The sequence below is a fragment of the Hylobates moloch genome, unplaced genomic scaffold, assembly GCF_009828535.3.
Source record: "Hylobates moloch isolate HMO894 unplaced genomic scaffold, HMol_V3 SCAFFOLD_1, whole genome shotgun sequence".
Lineage (NCBI taxonomy): Eukaryota > Metazoa > Chordata > Mammalia > Primates > Hylobatidae > Hylobates > Hylobates moloch.
In genome coordinates, this window is record NW_026652276.1 from 232503551 (window position 1) to 232523859 (window position 20309).

The 20309-nt window shown below is 38.8% G+C and overlaps 1 protein-coding gene across 11 annotated transcripts in view; it reads right to left on the minus strand.

Moving 5' to 3' along the window:
• The window catches only part of KMT2C (lysine methyltransferase 2C), a 312192-nt gene that overhangs the window by 40104 nt on the left and 251779 nt on the right, over positions 1-20309 (minus strand). For all 11 annotated transcript variants that reach the window (XM_058428262.1, XM_058428277.1, XM_058428284.1 and 8 more), the window contains 10 exons: positions 19655-19783; positions 19436-19468; positions 19216-19335; positions 12906-13038; positions 12449-12663; positions 10752-10825; positions 8161-8343; positions 5897-7780; positions 5021-5313; positions 1391-3207 (listed from right to left, as the gene is read on the minus strand). In XM_058428262.1, coding sequence (XP_058284245.1) covers positions 1391-3207; positions 5021-5313; positions 5897-7780; positions 8161-8343; positions 10752-10825; positions 12449-12663; positions 12906-13038; positions 19216-19335; positions 19436-19468; positions 19655-19783 — 4881 coding nt within the window. The remainder of the gene's footprint in view (positions 1-1390; positions 3208-5020; positions 5314-5896; positions 7781-8160; positions 8344-10751; positions 10826-12448; positions 12664-12905; positions 13039-19215; positions 19336-19435; positions 19469-19654; positions 19784-20309) is intronic.

Here is a 20309-nt window from a genome sequence, read left to right on the forward strand (position 1 = left end):
TGATTGCTAATTCTTATTCTTAGAGGCACTGAGGCATTCTGACTGCATTGCTTTTGTTGTTTTTAGAATCAGTAAACCATTAGAAATAAGTTAAAGAGGTTTATATAGCAAAAAATCGCCAAGCATTTGTCATACACAAAAGGACAGTAAGAAGCTTTATTTCCATCATAATTTTCTTAAATTCATCCTTCCATGACTGAAAACATATGGCAACAATGGTTGGAATGTAAGAACTAAGAAGACAACTAGTTTCTATTAAACAATTCCATAAATATTAGAATTGAGGGAAGTTTGTATCTCAGTTTTGAATCTCTTAATTTACCTGGAAAGAATCTAAAACTCTTCATTGCTTTCATTTTTTTTTTTTTGAGACAGAGTCTCGCTCTGTCCCCCAGGCTGGAGTGCAATGGCGCGATCTCGCCTCACTGCAACTTCCGCCTCCCGGGTTCACACCATTCTCCTGCCTCTGTCTCCCGAATAGCTGGGACTACAGGCGCACGCTGCTATGCTCAGCTAATTTTTGTATTTTTTTAAAATTATTATACTTTAAATTCTGGGATAATTGTGCAGAATGTGCTGGTTTGTTACATAGGTATACACATGCCATGGTGGTTTGCTGCACCCATCAACCCGTTATCTACGTTAGGTATTTCTCCTAATGCTATCTGTCCCCTAGTCCCCCACCCCACGACAGGCCCCGGTGTGTGATGCTCCCCTCTCTGTGTCCATGTGTTCTCATTGTTCAGCTCCCACTTACGAGTGAGAACACGCAGTGTATGGTTTTCTGTTCCTGCAATAGTTTGCTGAGAATGATGGTTTCCAGCTTCATCCATGTCCTGTGTTGCCCAGGCTGGTCTGGAACTCCTGAGCTGAGGCAATCTGTCTGCCTCGGCCTCCAAAAGTGCTAGGATTACAGGCGTGAGCCACTGTGCCCAGCCAACTGCTTTCATTTTAAAGCTCAAGGAGGGCCAGGCCACCGCTCACGCCTGTAATCCCAGCATTTTGGAGGCCAAAGCAGGCGGATCACCTGAGGTCAGGAGTTTGAGACCAGCCTGGCCAACATGGTGAAACCCCGCACTTCTACTAAAAATACAAAAATTAGCCAGGCATGGTGGCGCATGTCTGTAGTCCCAGCTACTCGGGAGGCTGAGGCAGGAGAATCACTTGAACCTGGGAGGTGGAGGATGCAGTGAGCCGAGATCACGCCACTACACTCCATCTTGGGTGACACAGTGAGACTCTGTCACAAAACAAAAAAACCCCTCAAGGAGGAATAGAAAAACTCAGTGCTCTATTCCAACTGTAATTCTAATAATAAAATCTTATAAGCATATTGCATGCCGCTCTAATACCCATAGTAATATATGTTGAGACTCAAGAAAATTCCTACCAATATTAGGGAAGAATGGTTCTGATCGCTGACGAATCATGGCTTGCATCTGTCTTTGCTGCTGCTGTTCTTGCCTTTCTTGATCCAAAAGATCCTGTAGAAGTAGAGGCTGTTCTTCTAGAAGAAGGGGCCTCTCTCTATTCTGCTGTGCTAATGTTTGAGGAATCATTAGCTGTTGGGGTCCAGACATGCTACTGGTACCAGACTGACTTGCTAGAGGCCCAGTTTGAGTTGTAGGTTTTCCTGTCCCCAAATTGTGGTTAACTGTTGACTGACCTGGAATGAATCCTGGATTTACCTGCACACCCTGAGAAAAAACATGGTTTACCCTAGAGACTACTGTTACATTTGAATTCAAGGTATTATCCAAAACATGGCCAGGCGGTGCTATTAAAGGAGGCAAACTTGACACATGATTGGATGGTGAGGCCGGCACAGTTGGTGGTGGAGACCCCAATGGCCCAATGTCTGAATTATCAGATTTCTCATTAGCAAGTAAACTTGAGAGAACTGGAGTTGATCCAGTTATGCCACAAGAGTTTATTACATCTTGAGCAGGCAGTTGAGTGGATGCTTGAATGACATTTGCACCAGGGCCAGCAGTTTCTCGATTGGTTCTTTTCTCAAATAGATCTGGATCACAAGGATGCAAAGAAGTCTTTTCTCCATCATTTAGGTCTGAGTGAGCAGAAGCCTGTGAGCAAGAAGTGTCAACATTATCTTTATTCTCATCACTTTTTTCAATTTCACATTTGGATTCCACCTTAGAATTTGGAGACAGTACTTCCGTTTTTACCTCATTGGTAACAGTGGATTTTTTCTGTGGTGAATGTTTATCAGAGAGAACCAGAGTTTTGTCTTCTTGTTCCTTTTTTTTTGGTTCAACAGATACACACTGATTATCTAACTTATCATCAATTGGAAGGTCTAGTTCCTCATTAAACATGCTTTTCTTATCTCCCAGGTCAAGTTCTGGATCTGTATATGCAATGATATCAAACTCTCCTGACCTTAAGAGGTCATCCAGGTTGGGATCATTAGTTTCCAAATTATCTAAAGTATCCAATTCAACTACCTTGCCATCCTCTGTATCTAAATTTAAGTTTTCAAGATCTTCATCATCTAAGTCTTTGACTTCAACCCCCTCAAGGTCTTTAACATCCAGTTCTTTCACAGAAGGGTCATCAGAATCGAGTTTTTCTTCTAGACCATCAGAAGGTTGGGTGGTTATCTGTAAATTATCAGACGTTGTTTCAGATGGTACAGATGTTGACAAAGGAGCTTCTGAAAATTCACCACCTAGTGGATGGTTCAAAGTCCTCATGACCATAGAAGATGAATGGACAGAATGACCTTGCTCTTGTTGAGATGGTGGCACTTGTTCCAAATCTGGGTGCACAGGTAGCTGATTAGGTAGACCCTGGGGAGGTCGTCTCATGGGCTCTGTGTGTCTAGGGCCTGGAAAGTCTGGCCGGGGAATGAAGTTTCCATGTCTCAGATTAGAAGATGCCTCTACAACGCTGCCAGGTGGAGTGCTGAAAGGCAGCCGTTGCCTTCCGTCAGGAGCCCTATGTCTCAGTTCAATATATGCTTGGCCCAGTATGTTGTGCTGCTGAACTGGCAAGCTCTGTGGTGAAAAATGCTGAGGAAGTCCAACTGGATTATTCATTTGTGAGTTATTTGAAGGCCTAGGCATATCTACAGATATTGATCTTCTTAGCTGTGGAGAAACTCCAGATCCCTGCATTTGTTGAGGAGGCACAAGGAAGCGCTCTTGACTCGGCATGGTACCATGACTACCTCCTGGAAATCCAAATCTTTATTTTAAAAAAAAAAAAAAAGCAAATAGGTATTATGTTAAATTTAGAGTTAAGTTGAAAAAAAGAAAAGTTTTCAATTAAACTGTACATACAAAATGTTGCCAAATACAATGACTTACAAAAGCAAAGCAATCACCATTAAAAAGTATTTACAGGCATTCATATGCAAGTAAGATTTTGCTAAGAATCCTATAATGAACACCATATCTGAGCTCTAAAGGCTTAAGATTTAACAGATAACAAAAATGAAGACAAAGGAACCACCACCAAGCAGATGAAATCAATTGTTTAGAGATAAGAACAATACTACTGGAGTTTTTCAGGAAGTTTCTTTTATCTATATTTAGGGAGGTTTGATGGAGGAAGCTGATTTGGGGAGGATGTTTGAATGAAGATAGGTCTTCATACCTATTGAGGGACTTACAGGCCTCAGTACATGAAACTACAAAGGCACAGGTTTGATGACGGGATAGACTAAATTTACAGTCAGAGAAAAAGACGAGTAGGCCTCATCTATAAAGATTAAGTAAATGAATAAATTGTTGGACTATTTTATATTGTACTTCCTTCTAGACAGGATTACAGGCAACTTACACAGAATACAAAGCATAGCAAGAGGCATAAATTATAACAAGGTGGAAGATAAAACGGAAATTAAGAGTAAGATTACAGGCAACTTACACAGAATATAAAATGTAGCAAGAGGCATAAATTACAACTAAGGTAGAAGAAAAGGAAACTAAAAGAATATAACATGGAGGTAGATATAAGACTAAAAGACATAAAACTAAAAAGCATTATCTTAAAGAACTATTTCCTTATTATAACTAGGGCATAGGTTTGGCTTTGACTTTAGCTACTTTGAAAAAGGAAACATTCTTATAATTCATCACCACTAACTTACAACCCTATCTCACCATGGAAAGTTCCTAAAGGGAAAGTCCTTTCAGTTTGGAAATCTCTAAAATTTATTATTATTTTTTTTTAAATTGAGACAGAGTCTTGTTCTGTCTCCCAGGCTGGAGTGCAGTGGCGTGACCTCGGCTCACTGCAACCTCTGCCTCCTGGGTTCAAGCGATCCTTTTGTCTCAGCCTCCTGAGTAGCTGCAAATACAGGTGCAGCGCATGCCGCCATGGCCAGCAAATTTTTGTATTTTTACTAGACGCAGGGTTTTACCATGTTGGCCAGGTTGGTCTCGAACTCCTGACCTCAAGTGATCCACCCACCTCGGCCTCCCAAAGTACTGGGATTACAGGCCTGAGCCACTACGCCCAGCCTAAAATTAATTTAGAATGTAAAGTTAAAAGGTAGAAATTTGGAGAAAGGACAAGTCTCAACACATTGCAGGAGGCTTTGCCTACACAGAATAGCTACATTTTGAGGATGTCATATGATAAACTACATCATTAAGTGTGCAAGGTAATGCTAACACAGTTAATACTTAAAAACAAAGGTAATGTTTTCAGAGTCTGTAGAGTTCTTAGAGGGGGAAAAAAATGTCTATGACCTCTCATTAGCAGACAATAGCTGATTATATATATTTCAAAGGTGAGAAAGAAGTAGAAAGCAGTAACAGCTTCCTGATTAATACTAACGTCATTTGTCTATTTCTTTTTAAAAAATTTTAAATTTGTTTAAGAGGTTGGCGGGGGGGTCTCACTATATTGCCCAGGCTGGTCTCAAACTCCTAGCCTCAAGCAATCCTCCTGCCTCGGCCAGCAGCTAGGATTATAGGCACAAGCCACCACACCCAGCTCTGTTTCCCTCTTTAATAGCAATTTAAATTTGGCAGGAAATTAAAAGCATTACCTAAATCCATGGGGTCTCATCCCCATATTAGCAACATCAGGAGGATAGGGTCCACGCTGATCTTTTGGGAAAACAGCATATCTAGGTCCTAAAGGAGGGGCAACAGGAGACCTAATGTTCCCAGGATAGGGAGGTGGGGGTCTGGTGAAAGCCTGGTTAACATTCTCTGGTTGCCAGTGTTGAAGAGGCCCTGGATGAGGCACTGCAGGTGAGTCCTGTGACCCCTTCTCCTGTCGACCTGCAATCTTCTTCTGCTGCTGCTGCTGAAGAATGATTTCACGTAACTTCTGCCGCTAAATGGGAAGAAACAAAAATCACTGGGATTTGTGGTAATTAATGGCTTTTTAAAGGTTACTGGCTTTTTATTTTTAGATATGGGATCTTGCTGTGTTGCCCAGGCTGGCCTCAAATTCCTGGACTCAAGCGATCCTCCTGTCTCAGCCTCTCAAGTAGCTGGGATTACAAGCATGCAGCACCATGCCTGACAGGTTAATGGCTTTTTAAATCCTGATACTTTCATTATGTGGCTATGGTAATGTTTCAAAGTTTGATGAAATACCAGTTACGTTTAACTATTCAATATATTAGGAAAAATAATTTGATGATTTGGATCCTTTTCCTTGCCAGACAACTATCACAAAACAAAGCTTTAATATTTAAGGATTCCCCTGCGAATTCGTGAAGACTGAAATCAGATACAGAATAAATTAAACTGGTGTTAATTTCACCAATTTCATTTTTCTTTTTTGCAGTATGACAAACTCTACAGAATAAAAAAATAAAAAATTAACTCCTGTGTAGAAATTACTCAGTTTGATGAAATGAACAGCTTCCTCAAATAATACATTTAAAACTGAGAACATACAATGTGTTTACCTGTCTCAATTTCTCTGTGTCTGCTTGGGCCATATTTACAGTATTCTGTGTATCAGTTACTCCTGAAGTTGGCACAGGTCCAGGAAGCTGGGAGACGCCAGAGAACTGCTGGCCTTGGGAGTGCATTGGAGAGTTTGAAGATGCACAGAAGCTCCCCTCTGATCCAGGCCTTGGCTGATCAGCAACATCATGGACAGTTTGACTTGTTCCAAAAGAGTCAGACTGAGATCTTGGAGTCATTGGAGGCTGATCATAGGGATCACGGGCAGCAGATGGGGAAACACGGCTAAATGTGTCTGAAAGACCGGGTCCAGGGGGTCTAGGTGTCTGGGAACATGTATCAGGTGGCCTTACCAATGGGCCAGGTAAAGCTGGTCCTCGGTTTTGTGCTGCTTGCAGGAAAGGATCCTGATTTGGCATAAGGACCGGTCTTGTCATTGAGGACCTAGTAAAACCCTCTGAAATCCTTGGCTTTGGTGTTGCTGGTGGCTGAGAGTAAGGGACAGAAATTCCAGGTCTTGGTGTTCCAGGAGGATGAGCATATGGATCAGAATGCCTCTGATTAGTTACAGATGTAACAAACAAGTCAGTTTGTGTAGATGGTCTTGGGGTTGGGGGCTGCTGACTATATGGGTCAACAGTAGTAGGCCGGGGAGTTCCAGGAGGTTGAGAGTAAGGGTCTGTATTGGACCTAGCTGTTCCTGAAGATTGGGAATAAGAATCTACAACAGGTCGTGGAGTTCCTGGGGGTTGGGAGTAAGGGTCCTGAGATGTTGGCCTTGATATGGTTCCAGGCTGGGGAAAAGCCCTTGAAGGATGGGCAAAAGATTCATTCACTGCTGGATGTGGGGTTAGGGGAGGCTGACTATATGGATCATTTGACTGATTATGAGAAAAATTATCTATAGGTCTTGGTGTCAAAGCAGGCCTTTCATAAGGGTCAATAGACAATCGCCTTGATGCCTGTGACACTGATCCATAAGGATCCTGAGAGGATGGAGGAGGTTGCATTGGAGTCTTAAAAGGTCCAGGACCACTATCAAGAGGTGCAGGTGTCAACAAGGGTCGTACGTATGGGTCAGGTATCCGTTGTCTTTGAAACACATCTGCCCTAGGAGATGGTTTAGTAAAGTGATCATTGGTTCCAGCTGCTACAGGGCCTTTTGCAATTTGTTCTGAAACTACAGGAGACCGGGATAGGCCCAAGGATTTGGGAAATTGATCTGTCATCACAGGCCTAGGTGTGTCTGGAGGTTTTGCATAGGGGTCATTATTTGTCGTGGAGGAAGAACATAAATCTCTGACTGGGGATGGCCTATTTGCTGTTGTCTCATTCATTTGAAGGGGCCTAGATACCGATGATAAAGGTGTACAGTTTTCCACTGGTGCAGCAGAATTTCTTCTGGAAAAACTATGGCCCACAGGAGGTGGTCGAGGGGTACCAACCATTTTTGCATATGGATCCATTGGAGATGGTGGTCGTGAGTTAGAGGACCCAGGTGAAAACACTTGTGGTGAAGGTGGCTGAGAAGTCTGAGCCTGAGAAAGACTCTCCTGAATGGGAATCCGGGATGGGGCTGGAGGAGGAGGTGGAGCTTGTGGTTTTACAAACACATCATCTGAAGATGTAGATGTAGGGGTACTGGGTGGCTGCTTTGTAAACAGTTCTTTATGGAATGACTGTGCAGGAGACATATTTCCATTGCCAGGCTGAGGTGTCAAGGGACTCTGTATCCCGCTACTTGGTGTATCTGAACCAGACTGCACCAGAAGATGCTGAGAACCAAACTGCTGTTGTTGCTGCTGCTGCTGCTCATTTTTCACCTGTTCAAGTTTCTGTGTGGCTTCAATTTTAGCTTGCTGCTTACTTTTCTGACGCATTTGCTATTAAAATAGAAAAGAAAATGCCATCACATTTCGGTTAAGGAAGAAAACTACCATCATGGGGGGAAAAAGCAACAGAAAGGTAATTTGTTTGATGTCAGCAGCTACCAGATTGCTCCCATATTAGATTACGAATTCCTGAAGAAGAGAAATTACTCATCATGGTATGTTCCATTTGTGCCTAGGGCAGTATATTGTTTATAGTATTTCGATAAACTTCCCAAATCAATTTAAATATATTTTACTGAAAAGAAAAATAAGTCTATCCTAAATCAAATTTTCATGGTCTAAGAATTATATTCTAAAATAATAATGCAAACACCTCCCTTCTCAAAACAAAAATGCAACTTCAAAAAGTAGATTATCCAAAAATTCCATACCTGTCTAAATTTCCATTCCTGTTCATGTTCTGATTCTCTTTGCTTTAAAGGATCTTTAAAAAGCTCCGAATCAATACGAGAGCTGGGATCAATGCTATCTTGCTGTTGCTGCCTTTTCATGGAATCATTTGACATCTGTACTTTATTAATGCGTAAAGCAGCTCTGTTATCTCTGGCTTTTTGCTTTGACAAAAGAACAAAAAAAATTTCCCAGATTATGTTAAATGTTTTAAGGAATAAAATAAAACTATCATGAACTTTCTCAAATAAAAGAAAAAAAAGTCAGGTAAAATAGTTGAAATACTTACGGCACCTCCCAAAAAAGGATCTGGACACTAACTCATCTTCTCTCTTTACAGTGCACAGTACCTATCAGTTGAGGATATATTTCTTTCTATGTATTTGAATTAAGCTTAAAGATCCTAGGTGTGATTTAATATTTTAGCTCCTAGTTTTCTTAACACATCCTTAGAAATCATGTCTCCTTCAATTTAGAAAGAAGGGGCTGGGGCCAGGCATGGTGGCTCATGCTCGTAATCCCAGCACTTCGGGAGGCCAAGGTGGGTGGATCACCTGAGGTCAGGTGTTCGAGATCAGCCTGACGAACATGGTGAAACCCCACCTCTACTAAAAATACAAAATTAGGCCGGGCGCAGTGGCTCACGCCTGTAATCCCAGTACTTTGGGAGGCTGAGGCAGGCGGATCACCTGAGGTCGGGAGGTTGACACCAGCCTGACCAACATGGAGACACCCCATCTCTACTAAAAATACAAAATTAGCCAGGTGTGGTGGCACATGCCTGTAATCCCCAGCTACTCGGGAGGCTGAGGCAGGAGAATCACTTGAACCCAGGAGGCGGAGGTTGTGGTGAGCCAAGATCGCACCGTTACACTCCAGCCTGGGCAACAAGAGCAAAACTCTGTATCAAAAAAAAAAAAAAAAGAAAAAGAAAAGAAAAATCAGTCAGGCATGGTGGCACATGCCTGTAGTCCCAGCTACTTGGGAGGCTGAGGCAGGAGAATCGCTTGAATCTAGAAGGCAGAGGTTGCAGTGAGCAGAGATCGCACCATTGCACTCCAGCCTGGGCAACAACTGTGAAGCTCCATCTCAAAAAAAAAAAAAAAAATTTAGAAAAAAGGAAAAATATCCAATCAGTTTAAAAAAAAAAAAAAAACCTGGATATTTGAAACGTATCATTAAAGAAATCACTTAAAAATTTTAAAAATTCTGTCATTACCTAATTCAAGTCAAGATAAAACACAGCATATCAACACATCTATATATATGTGATAGAGCATATACACACATATATGCTCTATCCAAAATAATCACTGTAACTGAAAATATGTGCACTGGTGAACAAGCTGGAAAATAACTATATATATTTTCCAACAATAATACAGATTTAATATGCTTTAAAATGAAAGCAAGGATTTGGTTCCAGCTGACAATCTTAATTTGGCTCTTTGGAAGAAAATAATTTACCATATGAACTGTGAATCTGATAAAATTACCTAATAGTTCATGGCAAAGATCGTGTGTCAAAAGCTCTTTAAAGATGTCTAAATATTTCTCTTTCAAGATCCACAAAGATTCTCTATGAAACCTAACACGAAAAGAGGTGACTATGGAAGACACTGAGGCATGCCAATCCAGTCTCCAAATTTAGTACAGTTGTCCCTCTGTATCCATGGGGTATTGGTTCCACGATTCCCTGCAGATACCAAAATCCACAGATGCTCAAGTCCCTTATAGAAAATGTCACAGTATTTGCATATAACCTACACATGTCCTCCTGTATACTTTCTCCCTTTTTATTTTTTGACCTAGCAGGGTCTTGCTCTGTCACCTAGGCTGGAATGCAGTGGCACAATTTTGGCTCACTGAAACCTCAACCCCTCAGGTCTCTCAAGTAGCTGAGACTACATGCATGCGCCATCATACCCAGTTAATTTTTTCATTTTTTACAGAGATGAGGTTTTGGCTATGTTGCCCAGGCTGGTCTTGAACTCCTGGGCTCAAGCCATCTGCCCACCTTGGCCTCTCAAAGTGCTGGGATTACAGGTGCAGGCCACTGTGCCTGGCCCCTCCTTTATACTTTAAGTCATCTTTAGATTACTTGTAATACTTAACACAATATAGATGCTATGTAAATCATTGTTATATTGTTTAAAAAACAATGACAAGGAAAAGAGCCTGTACAAGTTCAGTATAGATGTTTTTCCAAAATATTTTTGATCCATGCATGGTTGGTTGAATCCACAGATATAGAACTCATGGATACAGACTGCCAACTGTACCTCTGCTGAAGAAATAAAACAATTTTAAAGTGAAATGAATTACTCCTTCCCCCCTAAAATAGCTGATTTTCAATCTTCAACATTTTGGTTCTGTTAACTTGCTTATAAAAATGTCACACTCTCTATTAAGACATAAGGAGTTAGAAAATCACTGTAAAAATAAAGTTGCTTGTTGTACAGGTACTAACAAGCATTTTCTGAAATGGAAATTTGTTTTTTTATTAACCTAATGCAAATAAGGTTCAAGCACTGTATTTAAATATTTAAAAGATAAGAATTTCTTAAAATACCACATATGGTGCTCTTTCTTGTGAGCTTGCTTTTCTCCACAATTTGGCAATTTGCTTCACTCTAGTAGTCCAATCTGCAACAAAAGAACAGAGTATAACACTTTCTCAGAGCCATGCTAATGATGTGTTGTAATAAAGAATGTTGATGAACTGCTGACAGTTAATCTTATTCAGGCCGTATTCTCGTGAGGTCATAGACCTATATTAAGTTCTTTACAAAGAACAAAGATTCTGGCACACTGTAGGCCAAACAAATGTTTTCTAAATGAAGTGTTGCCTTATTAACAACCTAGCTTGTAAAGTTGGGAAGTTTTTAGATTCAAGGGACAAAGTAGCAAAAATGTAAGCCAAACATAATAAATTCCCTCTGGTGGTAAGATATCACCAGAACCAAAGTACAAGTTTGTAAAACATCTGTGCTAAACAGAAGTCTATCAATTTGACCTACCAGAAGTAAACAAAGTCATAAATAAGCACATCTCACTAGCATTTGTGGACAAAAAACACATGGAAAAGTAATGAGTTCAAACCATTTATATGATGGTATACAAAATGAAGAAGCTTGGGTAAGATCAACAGTTAATGATAAATATAGAAATTATTTATTACACATTACAAAAAGAAAGCAAGCTTCCAAAAAGCCAATGAAAATGAAAAATCAGTTCACAGACCAACAGCTTTAACACAGTATTTCATGAGGTTCTTGAATCACAAAGTAAAATTATTAAAGAAAATTACTTTTAAAAAAGTTACAGCTCTGCTGTAAGGACAATTTGTGCTGACACAAAATGACAACATACCCATATATGTTCATAAACAGCAAATGTAAGCATGGAAAGAAAAGTGGCTGAAGAATGGGACACTGCCTTCATAGGTCTCCCTGCATCAAACCACTGATTTCTATTGTTAGATAAAAAGCATTTCATTTATTACAATACATAATGAATAAAGAACCATGAAGATGCCAATCCAAAAAGGTACCTAAAAACCAGTGGTTATCCAAATGAAAAGTCACTTCCAGGTACCCCTCTAGTAATTTAAGAGTTTGTGTATTGATAGATAGCTGGGAAACTATTGCAAAACTGAGTTTCAATAACTTTTTCAATCCTGGTTTGTCTGACACCATGAACTCAAAATAATAAAACCGCATTGCTTGCATATATTCAATAATTGACATTTCATTAATCCAAATTTCTCATTCACTGGTTAATCAGAATTTTCACAAACTGTACTATTATTTTATCATCTGTTTTTTTCAAGAGACAGTGGTAATAGCTGGACAGTCAGGGAAGGTGAGGGGGGAAGAAGGGAAGACAATATTGAATTCGTTTCATAAAAACACAATTGAGGATTCACTGATTTAGCCTAGCATTATTTTTGATTAAATGATAGTTTGGGTTCTAGAAATTTTTTAAAGAATCACATAACACTGATTTCTGCATATTAATAAGTACTGCTAGGAGCTGAAAAACTGACCATTTCACTAACTGAAACCAATTTTTGGGAAATATGAGGATGGATGCAGGGTCTAGGACAAAGTAAAATGCAAGACGTTTCTAGACATCTAGGGAATCTTCATGTTGTGGGTCATCATAGATGACAATTAGTTAAGCTACCTTTCTATTGCAGTTAAAAAAAGATACTGCACATGCGAAAATGTTGGTAAAATAGAGAGAAATAATATATTCATGACTTACCAGGGAATTCTTCCTTTAAGTTGGGGAAGTTAATATTGGTGTAGAGAACTGGGGCAACTGTTGCCATTTCACCCAGAGCCTCCTCTTTCTCCCACTTAAGCGTGCTTCTCTGGGCATTCGACATCGTGTCATTTTCTCCTTCCACAGTGGGAGCTGATGATGTCCAAGAGTTGTTAGGATCACTTGCCATTGGATTAAAGGCTGAATTTTTATCCCTGGGAAAAAATAAATATCTTTACTTTATAAACATAAAATAACTTTTTAATATATGTTCAAGTATAGCTTTCATTAAAACTTATTACAAAACACTTAAAAGTAACATGTTTATTTATAGCAAAAGCCACAATAAATGCAACATACAATAATATCATACACAATCATTTAAGCAGACTAATTTATATATAAATCAAACAGAAATTAGTGCAATTTAAGTTTCCACAGAAAATAAGGCTTGTACCTGGCATCAGGATAAGGGGATTGTGCAATTGCAGAGAAAGTTCCCCCTCCACTTCCAGGTGGCAAAGAATTATGTGGGAGATGAGGACTGGGTCCAATAAGGCCATTCATGAGTGGGATCCGTGAAAAAACATCTGAAGAGAAAAAAATTATTCCGTTTGCATAATATTCATAAATAACAAGGAGCTGAAGTAAAGCTGACCCTTGAACAACATGGTTTTTAACTGCATGGGTCCACATAAACACAAATTTTTTTCAACTGAATGTGGATGGAAAACACAGTGAAACCCACGCATAGAGAGGAGCAACTTTTCTTGTATGCCAAGTTCCACAGGGCCAACATTTGACTTGTGTATTCTCAGCCTTTGATTATACCTGGGGGTCCTAGAACTAAAGCCCCAAGTATAGAAGAGATGCTTATACTTCTAAATCAAAACCTTTAATGCAATTTAAAAGTAGGATTTTTTTTCAGTATTATATAATACTGAAAAAGTAACTTTTGGCTATAAGATTTTGAAATATGATCTCTACAGCTGTGATTATTTCATTATTGTTTACTAGAAATAGCAAGTGTTCTGGAGTCCAAAAGCCCGGGGTGTGAATCTCAATTTTACCTGTTAGAAGCAGAATCAATTTCTATTTCTGTAAACCATAGGTATTTATTTATTTGGGTTAATTGAGATAATGTATGTACAGCTCTAAACACAGTTTGTGGTATGCAGTAACTATTCGATACATATTAACTCCTAAAAAACACTAATGAATCACAGCAAATGCTACTAAGTTTTATCAAATATTCTTTCTCTTCATTAAAAATTTACAAACAGATGTTTCTTATATTTTATTCCTGTTCCTCTTAATACAAAAAAAAAAAATCTATGATTCTTTCCTTTTTTTTTTTTTTTTTTGAGATGGAGTCTCACTCTATCGCCCAGGCTGGAGTGCAGTGGCAAGATCTCAGCTCACTGCCCCCTCCACCTCCCAGGTTCAAGCAATTCTGCCTAAGCCTCCTGAGTAGTTGGAATCACAGGCACCTGCCACCATGCCTAGCTAATTTTTGTATTTTTGGTGGAGGTGGGGTTTCACCATTTTGGCCAAGCTGATCTCAAACTCCTGCCTCAAGTGATCCACCCGCCTCAGCCTCCTAAAGTGCTGGGATTACAGGTGTCAGCCACTGTGTTCACCCCACCTATGATTCTTAAATTGATACTTTCTCTAAATTAGTTTTGAGTAAGCAATGTATCTATCACTATCAATCAGATGATTATTGCTAAAAATATATACACTCTGGTTTTGGCCTAATTTTTATAACTTACAGTTCAGCCCCCAAACACATTTGAATTCTCATTCGAGCTTATTCACAAACATCAAATACCTTATCGTTTTCTTTCTGAATAGACATCAGGCAAATAAAAAGACCATCTTATGTTTCTTTACAACACTCCTTTAAGCATGTAACTCCAAGCCTTATTGTGAAAGTCTACTTGTCTAAACTATTTGGAAATAAGCCAGCTGTCCATATTGGAGCAGTTTCCAGAAAAAAGAAAGAACAACAACAACAAAAACTTTGGGTACCTTCAAAAAGCCCTCCCAATTAAACTTGATGATTTGTGGAAATACACAAGGCCTCTGTTAATTGTTGCAACACTTAGAGCCATACTATTACAGGAGATCCACATCACCAATTAATTACACAAATGGCAATACAGAATCGACTAATACTTGGTATAACTAGAGAATTCCTAACCTGATCACCTGATTTTTTTTTATCTAATGTCATTCCATTAGATTAAAAAAAAAAAGTCTCATACACATACATTTTACAATGTATAATGGTCTTTCACTTAAACCACATCATTTGAATGTTACAACACTAAAGCCTATATAGCTCCAGTGTGTATGTGCAGATACTAAGGATGATCACTGACAAGTTTAAAAGATTTTGTCTCAAAGACTTCCTAGAACTCTCTGACTTCCACAAACGGGCTTACCCTACTAAATGCCGCAGCTGGGTCCACTGGATCAGGCTTTCACAATGACAAATGTCTCATGACACATTTACTCCAAAGATTAAAGCGCAAGATTTCTGCTTTTTTCAAACTAGAATGCTACATCTATTTTCAACTTCAGTGAAAAGCAGTTTCCATTAAGGCAGGGGTCCCCAACTCATGGTACCAGTCCATGGCCTGTTAGGAACCTGGCCACATAGTAGGTGAACAGCGGGCAAGTGACCATTACCACCTGAGCTCCACCTCCTGTCAGATCAGCAGCAGTATTAGATTCTCATAGGAGTGCAAACCCTATTGTGAAGTGTGCATGCGAGCATGTTCCTATGAGAATCTAATGCCTCATGATCTGAGGTGAAACAGTTTCAACGCAAAACCATTCCCCAACCCACCAACCTGGGTTTGTGAAAAAATTGTCTTCCTTGAAACTGGTCCCTGGTGTGAAAAAGGCTGGGGACCGCTGCATTAAGGAATGTGGAATTTTAATAAACAGTATCAAATGTCTTTCATGTAATTGGGAGAAACAAGAGTTTATTGACAAGGAGAATGTGATCCATACTGTAGCTATCTATCAGTGCCATCTACTGATATTACAATCATAATCTTGTAATAATCTACAATATTATCATGTTGAAACTTTTCCCAATAGTAATATTAGCTATTATTTAAGTACTTTATGCTATGCTAAGCACTGTCTTAAAAGCTTTACAACTTCACGAAAACCCACTGAAATAGGTTATTATGTTCAGCTCCATTTAAGCAAACAGGACCCACAGAAATTAAATAATTTGTTCAAGGACAAACAAGTAAAAGCAAAGTATTTCTTCTTATTTTATTCAAGAAGTAGTCTTTTTTTTTTCCAAGTCCACCATATCTACCCAAACTAGTCATATTAGTTTATAAAAGTTCAAAAGTTACTTCACAACTTTTACATAAAGGGATTTCAAGTTACTCTGTCTCAATCTTGAAAACTCTACTCTCTACTTTCTGAACTTCATTACCATCAGACAATAAAGCATATTACATATTACATAATAACATATTACCCTTTGCCTCCTCTTTCTCATCAATTCTATTGAAGTTACTCCACTGAAGATTACCAACAACCTTCCCATGGTCCAATGAAACAATGTTTTTCAAGTAGTCATCTTACTTAACTGTACAACCTGTTTCTAATGATCATTCATTTCCAAGATCCTATACCTCTCACTCAATGTCTCAAATCTCTCACCACTTTACTTTCACCTAACTTTTAAAAGGAAGAAAGATAAGAAACATGTAATTGCACACCTAATATAAATCAGATGAGTTAAGCATATACTTAATTACATTTAATTAAAAAGCATTTCTCGAGATTCTATACTCTACTGGCAGTATATTCTCTTAATAAATCTCATCCTTCCCACATCTGCAACTAGCACAATTACACAGATAATTCCTACATTTTCATCCATCTGCTTGACTAACTGCAACTGCCTGTAAGTCAGAATAGTGTATATGTCCCATTTCTACCAACTTAAAAGAGGTCTAAAACTAAATTCATTGTACCTCCACTACCTTCTACCAGCAGACACACTAAGTCTTCCTTTGTTTCATGTTTCATAATTATTCTCTGGGCCCCTGGTTTATACATAGTCTAATTCACTTTAATTTCCCCCTTTCCTCACACCTTATACCTATTCAGTAGCACAGTCCTACTTGTTCTAATGTCATTTTCTCTCGTATCTATTCCTTCCTTTCAATCAGCACTGAAGTATCTTTACATGGAACCTACTTTTTAACTTAGTCTCAACCACAATAATCTCATTAGTACAACTCTTCTTGTCCCAAATTAATTCCCAATATTGACACCAGAGCTACCTTAGCAAAACACATAAGTGATCAGATCACACCACTTGTGTAAGGTCTTCAAAGGCTCTTGGAAGCCTCTAGGGAAAAGGCCAGCTGCCTCTGCCTATTTCTCAGAGCCCTTTACAATCAGCACCAATGTCCACTTCTAGTTTTGCTTCCTTTAACAATGCCCACTCCCTTTGCTCTGGAAAACGTTAAAGTTGTCATTCTTGAATAACTATGTGTCACCCTATATGTAACTTGATCATGCTTTGCCCTTACATTAGAACTACTATTCTTTCAAACAAGAACAATGAAATCTTAGTGATTCATAAGGCTGTACTTGAATTATACTGTACTATAATACACATTAGTTGTATACCTGAAAGTCTACAGTATTAGAATTACAAACTCCTAAGGGTAGGCAACCTTATTCACCTTGTATTACACATTAACACCTTGCAAAAAAAAAAAAAAAAAAAAGAAAAAAAGAAAAGAAGTCATCCTCTCAAGACCTTTTAAAAATGAGACTGCACAATGAGGTGATTTTCATGATTGTAAGATGTTTTTTGTAAAGAAATACATCTTTGATTTTTAAAATATGCACTTTCAGTTCAGAAAACATAAAGACAGGTCATTTTTATATGTTGAAAAGAGCAATACTGAATAGTTCTTAATCGTTAAGACAGCATATGGGGGCTGGGCGTGGTGGCTCACGCCTGTAATCCCAGCACTTTGGGAGGCCGAGGCGGATGGATCACAAGGTCAGGAGTTTAAGACTAGCCTGACCAAGATGGTGAAACCCCGTCTCTACCAAAAATACAAAAAATTAGCTGGGCACAGTAGCAGGCACCTGTAATCCCAGCTACTCGGGAGGCTGAGGCAGAAGAATCGCTGAACTCGGAGGGCAGAGGTTGCAGTGAGCCGAGATCACGCCGCTGCACTCCAGCCTGGGCGACAGCGTGAGACTGTGTCTCAGAAAAAAAAGAAAAAAAAAAAAGCATATGAAAACAATTAAGGCAAGAAGTAGTTATGATGAGTATATTACCCAAATGTAAATCACATGTTTAGCCTAGCAAAAATCAAGGTAAATTTATGTTTAGAGGTTAAACTGGTAAAAACTCAAATATTTCCATTATGTGCATTATGGAATTTTCATGTATATACAAAGTTGTTAGTAAAGGTTACAAATTATTCACACACTTTGGCACTTATACAAGAAAAGGATAAGATATCCTCATGTTATTCAATTCAGGATATAGTCATGAGGCAGTGACGACAGGATATAGAGAAATGTTCCTATGCTCAAATCATCAGAAATATATACTAGCTGGGCACAGAGGTTCACGCCTATAATCCCAGCACTTTGGAAGGCCGAGGTGGGAGGATCACTTGAACCCAGGAGTTCTAGACTGGCCTGGGCAACAAAGTGAGACCCAGATCTCTGCAAAAAATCAAAAAAATTAGCCAGGCATGATGGCGTGTGTCTGTGGTCACAGCTACATGGGAGGCTGAGGAAAGGAGGATCGCTTGAGCCCAGGAGATCATGGCTGCCGTGAGTTGTGTTCACACCACTGCATGCCAGCCTGGGTGACAGAGCGGGACCCTGTCTCAAAACAAAACAAAAATACATACAGATAGAGTTATATACACGCCACCATGCAACTCCATAAACTCCTTCTTATAGTAGATTCCCATACCTGTATCAATTTCCCTATCTGCTCATATAGACCTTAATCCTAGGCTATCAAATTTCAGCTCTACAGAAAAGGGGAGAAATTGGTAGCTAATTGTAAGTAGGCAGAAGAAAAATGAACAAAATAGGCAAACATTCACAAAATTTCATAGTGTCTACAGGGATAGAAAGGTCACTGATTTACTATGAAAGTATGTACTGAACACATACTCTGTGGCAGGGCATATAAGCAAGATATGGATGACTCTAGCCTTTAAAGAGCTCACAATCTAAAGGGAAGACGTAATTACCCAAACAGGTATTATATTTGTGCCATACGCTACAAATGAAAAACATGGGGGTGGGGTGGTGACCAGCTAACCTCTGAGAGATGACAGTGAAACCGAGAGCATATCAATGAGTACAGGCAGCCAGGTGAGCGGGGACAGTTCCACACACACACAGAAGTGCCTATGTGGGAAATGACTGGAGTAGAGTGATCTGGGAATGGGTCTTGCAGGGAGGGAAGAGGGCAGGCACTGTTACATCCTCCCCACTGCCAATGAATGAGCAAAAGAATTCTGGACATAAGGATAATTACAGAATTACAGAGAATTTCAGGGAGACCGCTATGTGACTGAAGTCAGTATTTTTCTATCATCACAAAAGGGTTTTTCTCCCTATCAGTTTGTATATGTGGCTACTAAAGAACAGGGCAAAACTTGCTTGTGTGTGTATATGTACCCACATATATACACACGTGTGTGAATATAATGTAGAATTATAAAGTCGTAACATACCCTGATTGTGTATTGGCAACAGCTGTGTTGGTGGGTGAGGCTGTGGCAATGGAGTTGGCTGAGTGTTTGCAGGACTAAGTACAGCTGTAAATAAGTCTTCAACATCTTTCCCGCCAAGCTCTAGGACATAAAACAATAATAGTAACAAGATTAAAAGACTAGTAGGGTCATGGTATGGGGAATGCCATTTTCATAAACTAGAAAATCAAAACACATTTACCTGGAATTTTATATAATTTTCCAAGAATTGCTCCTAGAATAAATTTAAAAAAAAAAAAAAACAGAAACATTAACAGCTACTAATTCAATATACTGATACAAAATAGTATTTAACTGACATAGAAATAATTAGAAGTTAAATTATAACCATGCAAAAATCTTTAAAAATCATATTTACTCAGGTCTTTTAGAAAGCCTAGATGTAGGGCAAATATTTTACCATCTGTGACCATTTTGTCTAGTTCGGGACTGAGGATCCCATCTAGCTGTTCTTCACTTAATGGTCGTGAACTCTGATTGACACTTGGCTGAGGCAAAGAGGAAGGATCATCAGTGACAGGACCAATATCTACAAGAGTAAGGAAAATAAATTTAAAGGTACATTCAGAATACTCACACAAAAATGTATAGCACTATTTACCTGTACTTAATATATAACAATATGATTAAAATAGAGACATAAAGTCTGTAATTCTGAATCAGAATTCTCATATCAATTTGGAGAGTCACTCAGTAAAAATTAGGCACAATATATTTGTATTCAGTGCCATATAAAGTTCTATTTTAAGTAAAAACATTTCCTGAGGAATAAAAGAATACATCTGATTTTAACTTGCCAACTTCTGCCAAAACAAAAAAGCTTAAGATAGGAGTTTATGAGAAATCAGTATGCACATAATTGCTTTAATTTGGAAAATAGTGTTATGCACAGTATGTAAAAAGGAGTATGTTTCATATAAATTAATGAAAAGCCCTAAAATTCTCAGTGTTTAATATTATCCTTTGTAAATAACTTCAATTATAGGTAACATTTTTAAAGTATTCTGTAGGCACATTCTAATTATGTACATTACATTTTATAAAATTATAACATG